Genomic DNA, 12,500 nt, shown 5'->3' with positions numbered 1-12,500 from the left:
GTGCAGTCTATAAAGGGAGCTCGCTGGGTTCGGCTAGTATGAGGACTAGAGTGCAGTCTATATAGGGAGCTCGCTGGGTTCGGCTAGTATCTGGACCAGAGTGCAGTCTATATAGGGAGCTCGCTGGGTTCGGCTAGTATGAGGTCCAGAGTGCAGTCTATATAGGGAGCTCGCTGGGTTCGGCTAGTATGAGGTCCAGAGTGCAGTCTATATAGGGAGCTCGCTGGGTTCGGCTAGTATGAGGACCAGAGTGCTGTCTATAGAGGGAGCTCACTGGGTTCGGCTAGTATCTGGACCAGAGTGCAGTCTATAGAGGGAGCTCACTGGGTTCGGCTAGTATCTGGACCAGAGTGCAGTCTATATAGGGAGCTCGCTGGGTTCGGCTAGTATGAGGACCAGAGTGCAGTCTATATAGGGAGCTCGCTGGGTTCGGCTAGTATCTGGACCAGAGTGCAGTCTATATAGGGAGCTCGCTGGGTTCGGCTAGTATGAGGACCAGAGTGCAGTCTATATAGGGAGCTCGCTGGGTTCGGCTAGTATGAGGACCAGAGTGCAGTCTATATAGGGAGCTCGCTGGGTTCGGCTAGTATGAGGACCAGAGTGCAGTCTATATAGGGAGCTCGCTGGGTTCGGCTAGTATCTGGACCAGAGTGCAGTCTATAGAGGGAGCTCACTGGGTTCGGCTAGTATCTGGACCAGAGTGCTGTCTATATAGGGAGCTCGCTGGGTTCGGCTAGTATAAGGTCCAGAGTGCAGTCCATATAGGGAGCTCACTGGGTTCGGCTAGTATGAGGACCAGAGTGCAGTCTATATAGGGAGCTCGCTGGGTTCGGCTAGTATGAGGACCAGAGTGCAGTCTATAGAGGGAGCTCACTGGGTTCGGCTAGTATCTGGACCAGAGTGCAGTCTATATAGGGAGCTCGCTGGGTTCGGCTAGTATGAGGACCAGAGTGCAGTCTATATAGGGAGCTCGCTGGGTTCGGCTAGAATCTGGACCAAAGTGCAGTCTATAGAGGGAGCTCACTGGGTTCGGCTAGTATCTGGACCAGAGTGCAGTCTATATAGGGAGCTCGCTGGGTTCGGCTAGTATGAGGACCAGAGTGCTGTCTATATAGGGAGCTCACTGGGTTTTGCGATACAATCTTGCCGTTAGTTCCTGCGACAAACCTGCACCTGAGCGCCTCCATTAAGCCAATTATAATCCGACCGCAGACACACACCTGCCAGCGGCTCAAATTAGACAGACACCTTTATTAATATCACTAAAAAATTCTTTATATAACTAATAAAGCCATTCACCTCAGAACAGGCGCCCGCGAGACGCTTACATGATGTTTAACGTTAAACGCAAACCCGCGCAAACAGTCGCATTAATATTATCACTCACTTCTGATCAACACGAACTAATAATTTGACTAATTTACCTCCGGACTGCTGTCACGGGTCCAACGAAGCCGGTCCTCGGGTACAATCCGGTGTGTTTATCGCCCCGGTTTCAGGAGGATCATCAAATCAGCACGTTTGACTGAGCAACGGGCGTAAGCGCGCTCGTGAGATCAACTGTCCCTGCGTCGTGACGTACATGCGTAGGATGCGCTGTAGGGAAATGTAGTTCTCCGCGTACTATTTACATCACGTAGAAAACTACAATTAGACTTTTTTATCATTTAAATCCCCGTATTAGCAATTCCTTACAAATAAAGCTGACGCACAATTACACATATCTCGCATTTTATTGTATTTCACATGAGGATTCGTTGAGTACACACACACAAAAAAAAAACAATGCCTTTAGAAAATAAACATGACATTCTTCAGTTAAAAAATATGTATATAGTGTAAAAGTTCATGGTTCCGATCAGAGCACGGGTCGCGGCTGTTGGGTCAGCAGAAGCCCGAAGCGCTTCTTGATGGTCACGCGGTGTCGGGAGAACTTGTCGTCCGGGGAGAAGCGGGCCGGGTGCGCGGAGCTCGTGGGCTGACCGCTCGCGTCCATTTTCTGCACAGAAATAAAATAATATATCCAAAACATGCCTTAAGTCTGAATTATTCTGATCTATATTACATGTATACACGTTTAATGGCCAAATATGCCGCCATTACAGCAAAATAAAAGCCGTCTCACCTTCAGAGTGTAAACCCTGTCGCCTTTCTCATTCAGATAAAACTGCAGGAACATGATGACCTCTCGACAGTCACACAGCGAGTTACAATGTCGGTCCGTTTATTTCGAAAATATCCGAGCAGAAACCAGGTTTTATAATCGGCAAAGCTGCTCAAAACACCACGTGTGCGACTGATCCCGAAACAAACCGGATGTGTGCGGAACGAGCCGCGGCGCAAAGCAGGATGGGAAACTGAGTTTTTAAAACGTCACGTGTGTAAAGAAAACCTCCCGATTGCTGTAATACAACGGCACACATAACAAAAACAATTATTAATGTAAATAAATGTGACTTAATCATATTATAGTTAATGATGTGTGATTTTATTGTTTGGAACACAGATATGCTGATTTGTGTTTGTTTTTAAAAGTGTGCAGTTTAAATCTGCATTTCAGCAGTGAGCAACTGTTCAAATTAACCAGTTAATTAACCTTCAAAGTCTTTGACTATTTTCTTTGAGATAATCAGATCCTCTGAGGCTACTTTAGTGTCAGGTAAAGTTGGTGATTTGGTACATTCTTGATGTAATTTATATATGCCTTTTTTTGTGTGTCAATTGAATTGTTTTGTTGTTGTTTTGGGGTAGATTAATGGCTAACACTTGCAATATTAAAAATAAAACTATTGTACGCATTAACTGATATAAAATTAGCCAAAGCATTGTTCTTATGTAAAATCCCCTGTTTGTAGATGGAGAAACTTCAATCACCACATGCGGACTACATTTCAGCACAGCCTTTTTCACACTCAATTGTGCATCAAGAGACGCATATAATGGAGCACTTACTTCCACTTAATGAAGATAATGAGCAGCTTAATTACGAAGGAATCACATGTGTAAATGCACAGGATAGGATTCAAGACGATCAGACTGAAACACAATGTGTTGACGCTGAAAACACGTTTCTTGTGCCAGAAACACTTCGATCAGCTGAAACATGCGTTTATTCCCTTGATTCGCAGCTTCAGTATGAGGAGCACCAGGAAACATTCTACCCAAACCCCGTCTGCGAGGATCCTGGAAGTGCAACAAACCCAGATATAAACATCAAACCTCTATTCACAGATATTAACCCTTTCCACACACCTCATCTTAACCCTTCGTGGCCTGTTCTGGTTCCTCGCTTTAACCCCGTTGCTTCAGTGCCACATCAGAATCAGTTCTGGCCCGTTTACATGCCTCCACAGCACTTTAACCCTGGGTTTAACTTTAACCCTGGGTTTAACTTTAACCCTGCGTTTAACTTTAACCCTGGGTTTAACTTTAACCCTGCGTTTAACTTTAACCCTGGGTTTAACTTTAACCCTGGGTTTAACTTTAACCCTGGGTTTAAACCGTTAGTGCCCTGTGGGGAATCCGCCTTCTCCTGTCTTGTGCTTCGACCGCATATGAGCGTTTATCCCGTTTGTCCCGCACCGTATCCGTTTCTAAACACCACAGGTTCAGACTCCTACACACACTCACACACACACTTGTTCCCCGCAGACGTGCTCGACTCGTACGAACTGTGGCAGAGACTGTGTGAGACGGCGAAGGACTTCAGCTCCAGCAGTCCAGATACTGAGGCTCTCGCCTGCTTCTTCATGTGAGAAACACACACACACACACACACACACACACACACACACATACACACACACACACACACACACACTCACTCACTCACACACACACTCCCAATCATATCACACGCAAACTGCAGATCATGCGTTTTCATCTGCACATCATTATATTCTATAATTCAACCATGATGATATAATTAATTCTATAATTAAAGAGTTATCATGTATTATAACATGTTATTGAAACAGGAACTCATTGTGATATTATGATGCTTATATCATATCAATAATAAAGGCCCGTTCACACCAAGAATGATAACTATAATCATAAAGTTATGAAAATCGCTAAAGACAGTACAACTATAACGATAATGGTGCGGTCAAGGAAGTCAAATTTAATTAAAAAAAATGTATTTAAATTATTTTTATTAGCAAATGTATAAATATGTTATTTTAGTTTTCATTTGTTTCATTTTTATCATTATAATTCATACTTTTTCATTCAATTAACTGACATTATTCTTTTTTATTGTTTACTACTTATCGTTTATGTTCGTTTATAAAAAAATCAACCTTTATTTATTCATTGTTGTGTTATTATTTTATAATAAAAGTGTATACATTTGATATGAAAAGGTATGAAAGTAGGCTATGTTTGTAAATATTTTATTATTATTTTTTACTTCATATTGCATATTTCATTCATTAGTTGTTTATTTGGGATTTTTTTGAAAATATTTGTTTACTAATTAATTCATTATTTTTCATTATCATTCGCCACATTGACAGATATACGATATTGAATCACTTTCAGAGCGATTTTTTTTTTGTCCAGAAACACTGAAAGCCAATCAGAATTCTTCATATATAGTTTGAATCTCGCGAGCGCGCGCGCTTGAAATAAACAGAACGTTATGACGTCTGTTGGTGTGGACGCTAATAGTTATCATTACAGCTATCGTTAAATGTGTAAACGGGTCTTTAAGGCTTGTTTTTTTTATCAAACCTGTTTTGTTTTTCTGTCTCTCTCTCTCTCTCTCTCAGTCGCGTGATTCGCTCTCTCGCCGTTCACAGTCCTGATCTGCCGTTCTCGGATGCCGTGAACGCGGCCGTTGAGGAATGGAGGAAAATCCCGCTCTTTCAACGCGAGCAATATCACGTCACTGCCAGGATGTAGGCTAAAAGAAAATTACAAATATTTCGTTAATAATTAACATTTATAAAATTAATTAGTAACACTTTACAATAAGGTTCATTAGTTAACATGAACTAACCATGAGCAATACATTTTTGTTACAGTATTTGTTAATATTCATTGATAGTTCATGTTAGTTCACAGTTCATTAACGAATGTTAAGAAGATTTTAATAAAGTATTAGTAAATGTTAAAACTAACATTAACAATTAATAAATGCTGTATACGTGAAGTTCATTATTAGTACATGGTAACTAATGTTAACTAACAAACCTTATTGTAAGGTGTTACCAATTTTTTTTTTTAATGCTATGGAGCAGATTTGTCATTTTTAACCCCTTAGTTGCATAAATGGTGGATAAGGAGCAAATCTCACAATAAAAATCTTTAAGAGGTTTTGGGAATTTACTGCTTGTTGGGAATTGAAGTTTTTTGTTTATACTCCTCTAGGTTCATTGAGTTGGAAGAACAGAACAAGATCACCGACAGAGCCGATGGAGATCAGTCGATTCCCACTGGTCAGGATTTATTATAATGGCTCACAGTTAATGTTTTAGTTATGCTGTTGATAAAACATTCTAACCTAAACTTCATCTATGACTGAATTAAACAGTAAACAATGAACCTCCTCACTTGCGCAGGTACTGTGAAGAAAACAAGTAAACGATCTAAAAAGGCGCGGCCGGTTGAAGATCTCGCCGAGAGCGCGCTGGCAGAATACTCACAGGTCATGGACGCTCTGGGATCAAAGGTCAGCGATGGGTCAGAGGTCACCACAGCCGACGAGGAGGACGTGTGTGCACTGTACTTCAACCAGCTGTTCAACCACTGCGAAGTTACCAACGAGGTCAATTAAAATCCTATGAATTCTTCTGTGTCACATTCTAAAGCCTCTCTAAATGATCAAAACCAGTGTTGGGGAAAGTACTTTGAAAAGTAATGCAGTATACAGCATTGCATTACTCACTTAAATAGTAACTAATTGCACTACTTAGTTACTTTTTTTTAGAAAAGTAATGCTTTACGTTATTTTTTTTCCACCTGAGCTGGACTTGTTTTTTTATAACAAAAAAGTTATTTTTATGGGCAAATGTAAAGACCCTTTCACACCAAAAGTGTAATAACAATCCTCAGGCTGAAGGAAATGCAGATTCACACATGTACAGTAGAGGTAGTGTACAGTAGAGGTAGAGTACGGTAGTGTACAGTAGAGGTAGTGTACAGTAGAGGTAGAGTACGGTATTGTACAGTAGAGGTAGAGTACAGTATTGTACAGTAGAGGTAGAGTACAGTATTGTACAGTAGAGGTAGAGTACGGTATTGTACAGTAGAGGTAGAATACAGTATTGTACAGTAGTGGTAGAGTACGGTATTGTGCCGTATTGTACAGTAGAGGTAGAGTACAGTAGTGTACAGTAGAGGTAGAGGTAGAGTACAGTGGTATACAGTAGAGGCAGAGTACAGTATTGTACATTAGAGGTAGAGGTAGAGTACAGTAGTGTACAGTAGAGGTACAGTAGAGGTAGTGTACAGTAGAGGTGGAGTACGGTATTGTACAGAAGAGGTAGAGTACAGTATTGTACAGTAGAGGTAGAGTACGGTAGAGGTAGAGTACAGTAGAGGTAGAGTACGGTATTGTGCCGTATTGTACAGTAGAGGTAGAGTACGGTAGAGGTAGAGTACAGTAGAGGTAGAGTACAGTATTGTGCCGTATTGTACAGTAGAGGTAGAGTACAGTAGAGGCAGTGTACAGTAGAGGTAGAGTACGGTATTGTACAGTAGAGGTAGAGTACAGTAGAGGTAGAGTACGGTAGAGGTAGAGTACAGTAGAGGTAGAGTACAGTGTTGTGCCGTATTGTACAGTAGAGGTAGAGTACAGTAGAGGCAGTGTACAGTAGAGGTAGAGTACGGTATTGTACAGTAGAGGTAGAGTACAGTAGAGGTAGAGTACAGTAGAGGTAGAGTACAGTGTTGTGCCGTATTGTACAGTAGAGGTAGAGTACGGTAGAGGTAGAGTAGGGTATTGTGTCGTATTGTACAGTAGAGGTAGAGTACAGTAGAGGTAGAGTATGGTATTGTGCCGTATTGTACAGTAGAGGAAGAGTACGGTAGAGGTAGTGTACAGTAGAGGTAGAGTATGGTATTGTACAGTAGAGGTAGAGTACAGTAGAGGTAGAGTACAGTAGAGGTAGAGTACAGTAGTGTACAGTAAAGGTAGTGTACAGTAGAGGTAGTGTACAGTAGAGGTAGAGTACAGTAGTGTAAAGTAGAGATAGAGTACAGTAGAGGTACAGTAGAGGTAGAGTACAGTAGTGTACAGTAAAGGTAGTGTACAGTAGAGGTAGTGTACAGTAGTGTACAGTAAAGGTAGTGTACAGTAGAGGTAGAGTACAGTAGAGGTAGAGTAAAGTATTGTAAAGTAGAGGTAGAATACAGTATTGTACAGTAGAGGTGGAGTACAGTAGAGGTAGAGTACAGTAGTGGACAGTAGAGGTAGAGAACAGTAGAGGTAGAGTACAGTAGTGTACAGTAGAGGTAGAGTACAGTAGTGTGCAGTAGAGGTAGAGAACAGTAGTGTACAGTAAAGGTAGAGTATAGTAGAGGTAGAGTACAGTAGTGTACAGTAGAGGTAGAGTACAGTAGAGGTAGAGTTCAGTAGTGTGCTGTAGAGGTACAGTACAGTAGTGGACAGTAGAGGTAGAGTACAGTAGAGGTACAGTAGAGGTAGAGTTCAGTAGTGTGCTGTAGAGGTACAGTAAAGGTAGTGTACAGTAGAGGTAGTGTACAGTAGTGTACAGTAGAGGTAGAGTACAGTAGAGGTAGAGTACAGTAGAGGTAGAGTAAAGTATTGTAAAGTAGAGGTAGAATACAGTATTTCACAGTAGAGGTAGAGTACAGTAGTGGACAGTAGAGGTAGAGAACAGTAGAGGTAGAGTACAGTAGTGTACAGTAGAGGTAGAGAACAGTAGTGTACAGTAGAGGTAGAGTACAGTAGAGGTAGAGTACAGTAGAGGTAGAGTTCAGTAGTGTACAGTAGAGGTAGTGTACAGTAGTGTACAGTAGAGGTAGAGTACAGTAGAGGTAGAGTAAAGTATTGTAAAGTAGAGGTAGAATACAGTATTGCACAGTAGAGGTAGAGTACGTAGTGTACAGTAGAGGTAGAGAACAGTAGAGGTAGAGTACAGTAGTGTACAGTAGAGGTAGAGTACAGTAGTGTACAGTAGAGGTAGAGTACAGTAGAGGTAGAGTACAGTAGTGTACAGTAGAGGTAGAGTACAGTGGTGTACAGTAGAGGTAGAGTACAGTAGTGTGCAGTAGAGGTAGAGTACAGTAGAGGGAGAGTACAGCAGTGGACAGTAGATGTAGAGTACAGTAGAGGTAGAGTACAGTAGAGTACAGTAGAGGTAGAGTACAGTAGTGTACAGTAGAGGTAGTGTACAGTAGAGGTAGAGTACAGTAGAGGTAGAGTACAGTAGAGGTAGAGTAAAGTATTGTAAAGTAGAGGTGGAATACAGTATTGCACAGTAGAGGTAGAGTACAGTAGTGGACAGTAGAGGTAGAGAACAGTAGAGGTAGAGTACAGTAGTGTACATTAGAGGTAGGTAGAGAACAGTAGTGTACAGTAGAGGTAGAGTACAGTAGAGGTAGAGTACAGTAGTGTACAGTAGAGGTAGAGTTCAGTAGTGTGCTGTAGAGGTAGAGTACAGTAGTGGACAGTAGAGGTAGAGTACAGTAGTGTACAGTAGAGGTAGAGTACAGTAGAGGTAGAGTAAAGTATTGTACAGTAGAGGTAGAGTACAGTAGTGGACAGTAGAGGTAGAGTACAGTAGTGGACAGTAGAGGTAGAGAACAGTAGTGTACAGTAGAGGTAGAGTACAGTAGTGTGCAGTAGAGGTAGAGAACAGTAGAGGTAGAGTACAGTAGTGTACAGTAGAGGTAGAGTACAGTAGTGGACAGTAGAGGTAGAGTAGGGTAGTGTACAGTAGAGATAGAGTACAGTAGTGTGCAGTAGAGGTAGAGAACAGTAGTGTAGAGTAGAGGTAGAGTACAGTAGAGGTAGAGTACAGTAGTGTACAGTAGAGGTAGAGTACAGTAGAGGTAGAGTTCAGTAGTGTGCTGTAGAGGTAGAGTACAGTATTGGACAGTAGAGGTAGAGTACAGTAGAGGTAGAGTACTGTAGTGTACAGTAGAGGTAGAGTACAGTAGTGTACAGTAGAAGTAGAGTACAGTAGTGTGCAGTAGAGGTAGAGAACAGTAGTGTACAGGAGAGGTAAAGTACAGTAGAGGTAGAGTACAGTATTGTACAGTAGAGGTAGAGTTCAGTATTGTACAGTAGTGGTAGAGTGCAGTAGAGGTAGAGTACAGTATTGTACAGTAGAGGTAGAGTACAGTAGTGTACAGTAGAGGTAGAGTACAGTAGTGTACAGTAGAGGTAGAGTACAGTAGAGGTAGAGTACAGTAGAGGTAGAGAACAGTAGTGTACAGTAGAGGTAGAGTACAGTAGAGGTAGAGTACAGTAGAGGTAGAGAACAGTAGAGTACAGTAGAGGTAGAGTACAGTAGTGTACAGTAGAGGTAGAGAACAGTAGAGTACAGTAGAGGTAGAGAACAGTAGAGTACAGTAGAGGTAGAGTACAGTAGTGTACAGTAGAGGTAGAGTACAGTAGTGTACAGTAGAGGTAGAGAACAGTAGAGTACAGTAGTGTACAGTAGAGGTAGAGTACAGTAGAGTACAGTAGAGGTAGAGAACAGTAGAGTACAGTAGTGTACAGTAGAAGTAGAGTACAGTAGTGTGCAGTAGAGGTAGAGAACAGTAGAGGTAGAGTACAGTATTGTACAGGAGAGGTAAAGTACAGTAGAGGTAGAGTACAGTATTGTACAGTAGAGGTAGAGTACAGTATTGTACAGTAGTGGTAGAGTACAGTAGAGGTAGAGTACAGTAGTGTACAGTAGTGGTAGAGTACAGTAGAGGTAGAGTACAGTAGTGTACAGTAGAGGTAGAGTACAGTAGTGTACAGTAGAGGTAGAGAACAGTAGAGTACAGTAGAGGTAGAGTACAGTAGTGTACAGTAGAGGTAGAGAACAGTAGAGTACAGTAGAGGTAGAGTATTGTCGAAAATGATATATTACAGGGTTAATAAACCGGCGTTCTCATTTTAAAGTGTTTTCTCTCTTTCAGGCTGGTTTCGACATGGACTACATCAGCTCTCTTCTCTCCACAGATCACAGCCTCACAGATGTCCTTAAGGAAAATTCCCAGGATTTGTTTTCCAGTGGCATTCCCAAGCCAGTTGCCGGATGCTCCCATTGGACTCCACAACGTGACTTCAGCCAGTATAATGGCTCAAATCTTCAAGATCACATGATGCAGAAATCATTTAGGATTTACACACCAACTGGGATGGAAAATGGCGACCAGAACGCATTTCAAACATTAAGTTCCCAATGCGTCCAAGTCCAAGAAACGATTCATTCTGCTTTCCAAGACTTTGGTCCATCTGGAAACTCTTTAGGAGGAAAAAGAGAGACTTTGTACGTCGCTGAACTTGAAACCACCATCCAATCCAAGTGCTTCAGTCTTCAAAACTACAAATCCCATCATGCATCATTAATGCATTCCATAAAACATCCAAAAACCCCTGCGAATAGTGGAGTTGAGCATGATGGAGAGGAAAACACGGTGGCCAGACAAAAAACAGAGAAAATGGGAAGTACAAAGGAAAAGAGAAACATGGATACAGACATTCCCAATGATTCTCAGCAGGGAATGAGAAATAATAGAGCGAAAAAGCAGACAAACGTGAAGGATACGTCCGAGGAAAAGAACGTAAACCGGAACAAAAAACAGAAAAGACGACGTAGAAGACGGAAGCAAGAAAAGATCACAGTGCTCAATGAGAGAACAACAGACGATAAAAGGAAAACAGCTGAAAACCAATGGAATAGAAAGAATCAAAATGGTCAACGAAGATCTGCAACCAAACATGGAGCGAAAGAAACCGATTTTTTAAAAATAATCACAGAAAGAGAGCAATTACAGCAGCGTACGGACGTGACTGAGACAAGGAAAGTTAGAAGAGTTGATGAGATTGAGAGACGTCAAAGGCCGATAAAAACGGACAGATCTCATGAAGAGAGTCGACGAACGATGTAAGCAGAAAGAAACGATGGAAAAGAGCGGCAAAAATGGGCCATTGGAGAGAATGGAGATGGTTTTCTGATCGCACGAGAGCGACAGGTACATGAAACACGACCAAAACCCGCTCAAACCACCAATGAAGACGCTTGAGGAGGTTCAAGGTGGACGAATGTAACGAAAAATCCACTTGAGGCATAATAAAACATAAATGAACCACAGGAAATATCACATCTTTATTTAAACTCCCCCTGTGGTAATAATCAAATTTTTAATGGCGTTTTTATGTGTATGTGGTGTTTTTAATATGCTTTAAGACAAACCATGTGTAAATTCATAAGTCAATACCATTGCTGAGTATTTTCTCCATAAACCTGCAGTGAACAAAAGACTTTTTGAAACGGTTGGGAATCGCTGGTGTTCCTGACGTCACAAACTACCTTAACCAATCAGATCAACGTGCTTCAGCATATCATTAACAGTGAACTAGCAGGGGAGTTTCGAGAGATTCCTGCTTATCCGGGTATATTTTCTGTTGATATAAAAAATCGGGTAGATTTAGCAATATAGCGGGTGTATGATTACGATGATATGAACTATAGGCTATGCCTTTTTCCACTGACGTACGTTCTGAGTTGTTCAAAGCATTTCTGATGTGACAGAGATGGAGAACAGGAACATGGTTTGTGTAACATTAGCAACCCATTATTAGCTGTTTGATAACATAGTCAAGCAAAAGGATAATCATAATTACCGTTATGTGTCTGAGGTTGTAAAGAGCGATACCATTGTGCAGCGTTTACCTCAGTGTGTTGGACGAGTGAATCTAAGCTGACGTGAGTGGAGGCGTGGCTAATTTGCATATTCATGAATCCGTGTATAATAAATGAGGTGAAGGTGTCGAGTTACATTCAAGCTATTTTAAGGCATGCAAAATTTTTTTCACAGGAACAAACGTTTAAATATGTCATTATGCTGATCAAAGATGAGTTTTAAGGGATAAAATGATTGACTACAGGGAGACTTATGTGAGAAATATGATGGTTTTTCCAATATAAGAAACTTTAAAAAACAAACTGTAAATACACACAGTGTAGGTTAGAAAAACAGGACAAGAGTAGAAGAGCCGATGATCAAACCACCAAAACTCGTACAAAACGGCATACACATTCGAGAAAGGTTCGAATAAAGACAGGAAACATCACGTCTTCATTTAAGATTTTTAATATATTAAAGTATAAAATAATATGTCACATCAGCAGAAGTCTTTGACAGTACAAATGTCTTTGGTTTTTCCAATTTACAGTTTAAAATGACAAAAATATACACTTTTAAATACACATACAGATCCTTCAGGCATAATCATTATAAAATAGGTACTTGTTCCAAGGCACATTCATTTAGTGTTATATTCTCACAGTATCATTCCCAGTGCCCAGACT

General features: G+C 41.1%; 4 protein-coding genes across 7 annotated transcripts in view; 1 reads left to right on the top strand and 3 right to left on the bottom strand.

Moving 5' to 3' along the window:
* The window catches only part of slc12a6 (solute carrier family 12 member 6), a 64,383-nt gene extending 62,810 nt beyond the window's left edge, over nucleotides 1–1,573 (bottom strand). For 2 of the 4 annotated variants that reach the window (XM_077227413.1, XM_077227418.1), the window contains exon 1: nucleotides 1,425–1,572. The gene's annotated coding sequence lies outside the window, so the exon portion shown is untranslated. Of the gene's footprint in view, nucleotides 1–1,424 lie in introns of all 4 variants that reach the window. The other 2 variants (XM_077227415.1, XM_077227414.1) reach the window with 2 other exon arrangements.
* Nucleotides 1,574–1,714: 141 nt separating this feature from the next.
* nop10 (NOP10 ribonucleoprotein homolog (yeast)) lies at nucleotides 1,715–2,346 on the bottom strand. Its single transcript, XM_077227485.1, has 2 exons — nucleotides 2,126–2,346; nucleotides 1,715–1,999 (listed from the first exon to the last, which is right to left on the bottom strand). The coding sequence occupies exons 1-2, from the start codon at nucleotides 2,177–2,179 to the stop codon at nucleotides 1,859–1,861; spliced, it is 195 nt and encodes a 64-aa protein (XP_077083600.1). The 5' UTR covers nucleotides 2,180–2,346; the 3' UTR covers nucleotides 1,715–1,858.
* Nucleotides 2,347–3,554: 1,208 nt separating this feature from the next.
* On the top strand, nucleotides 3,555–11,324 carry LOC143737867 (uncharacterized). Its single transcript, XM_077229726.1, has 5 exons — nucleotides 3,555–3,751; nucleotides 4,773–4,901; nucleotides 5,374–5,441; nucleotides 5,565–5,770; nucleotides 10,102–11,324. The coding sequence occupies exons 1-5, from the start codon at nucleotides 3,555–3,557 to the stop codon at nucleotides 11,074–11,076; spliced, it is 1,575 nt and encodes a 524-aa protein (XP_077085841.1). The 3' UTR covers nucleotides 11,077–11,324.
* Nucleotides 11,325–12,266: 942 nt separating this feature from the next.
* The window catches only part of lpcat4 (lysophosphatidylcholine acyltransferase 4), a 17,073-nt gene continuing 16,839 nt past the window's right edge, over nucleotides 12,267–12,500 (bottom strand). The window contains exon 13 of the mRNA XM_077227461.1: nucleotides 12,267–12,500. This exon is cut by the window's right edge and continues 323 nt beyond it. The gene's annotated coding sequence lies outside the window, so the exon portion shown is untranslated.

The sequence above is a fragment of the Siphateles boraxobius genome, unplaced genomic scaffold (assembly GCF_051911475.1).
Source record: "Siphateles boraxobius isolate OS27281-9 unplaced genomic scaffold, OSU_SipBor_1 130, whole genome shotgun sequence".
In the NCBI taxonomy this organism is placed as follows: Eukaryota; Metazoa; Chordata; class Actinopteri; order Cypriniformes; family Leuciscidae; genus Siphateles; species Siphateles boraxobius.
The sequence above is the reverse complement of the archived record's forward strand: the minus strand, read 5'-3'. Positions and strand labels throughout refer to the sequence as shown.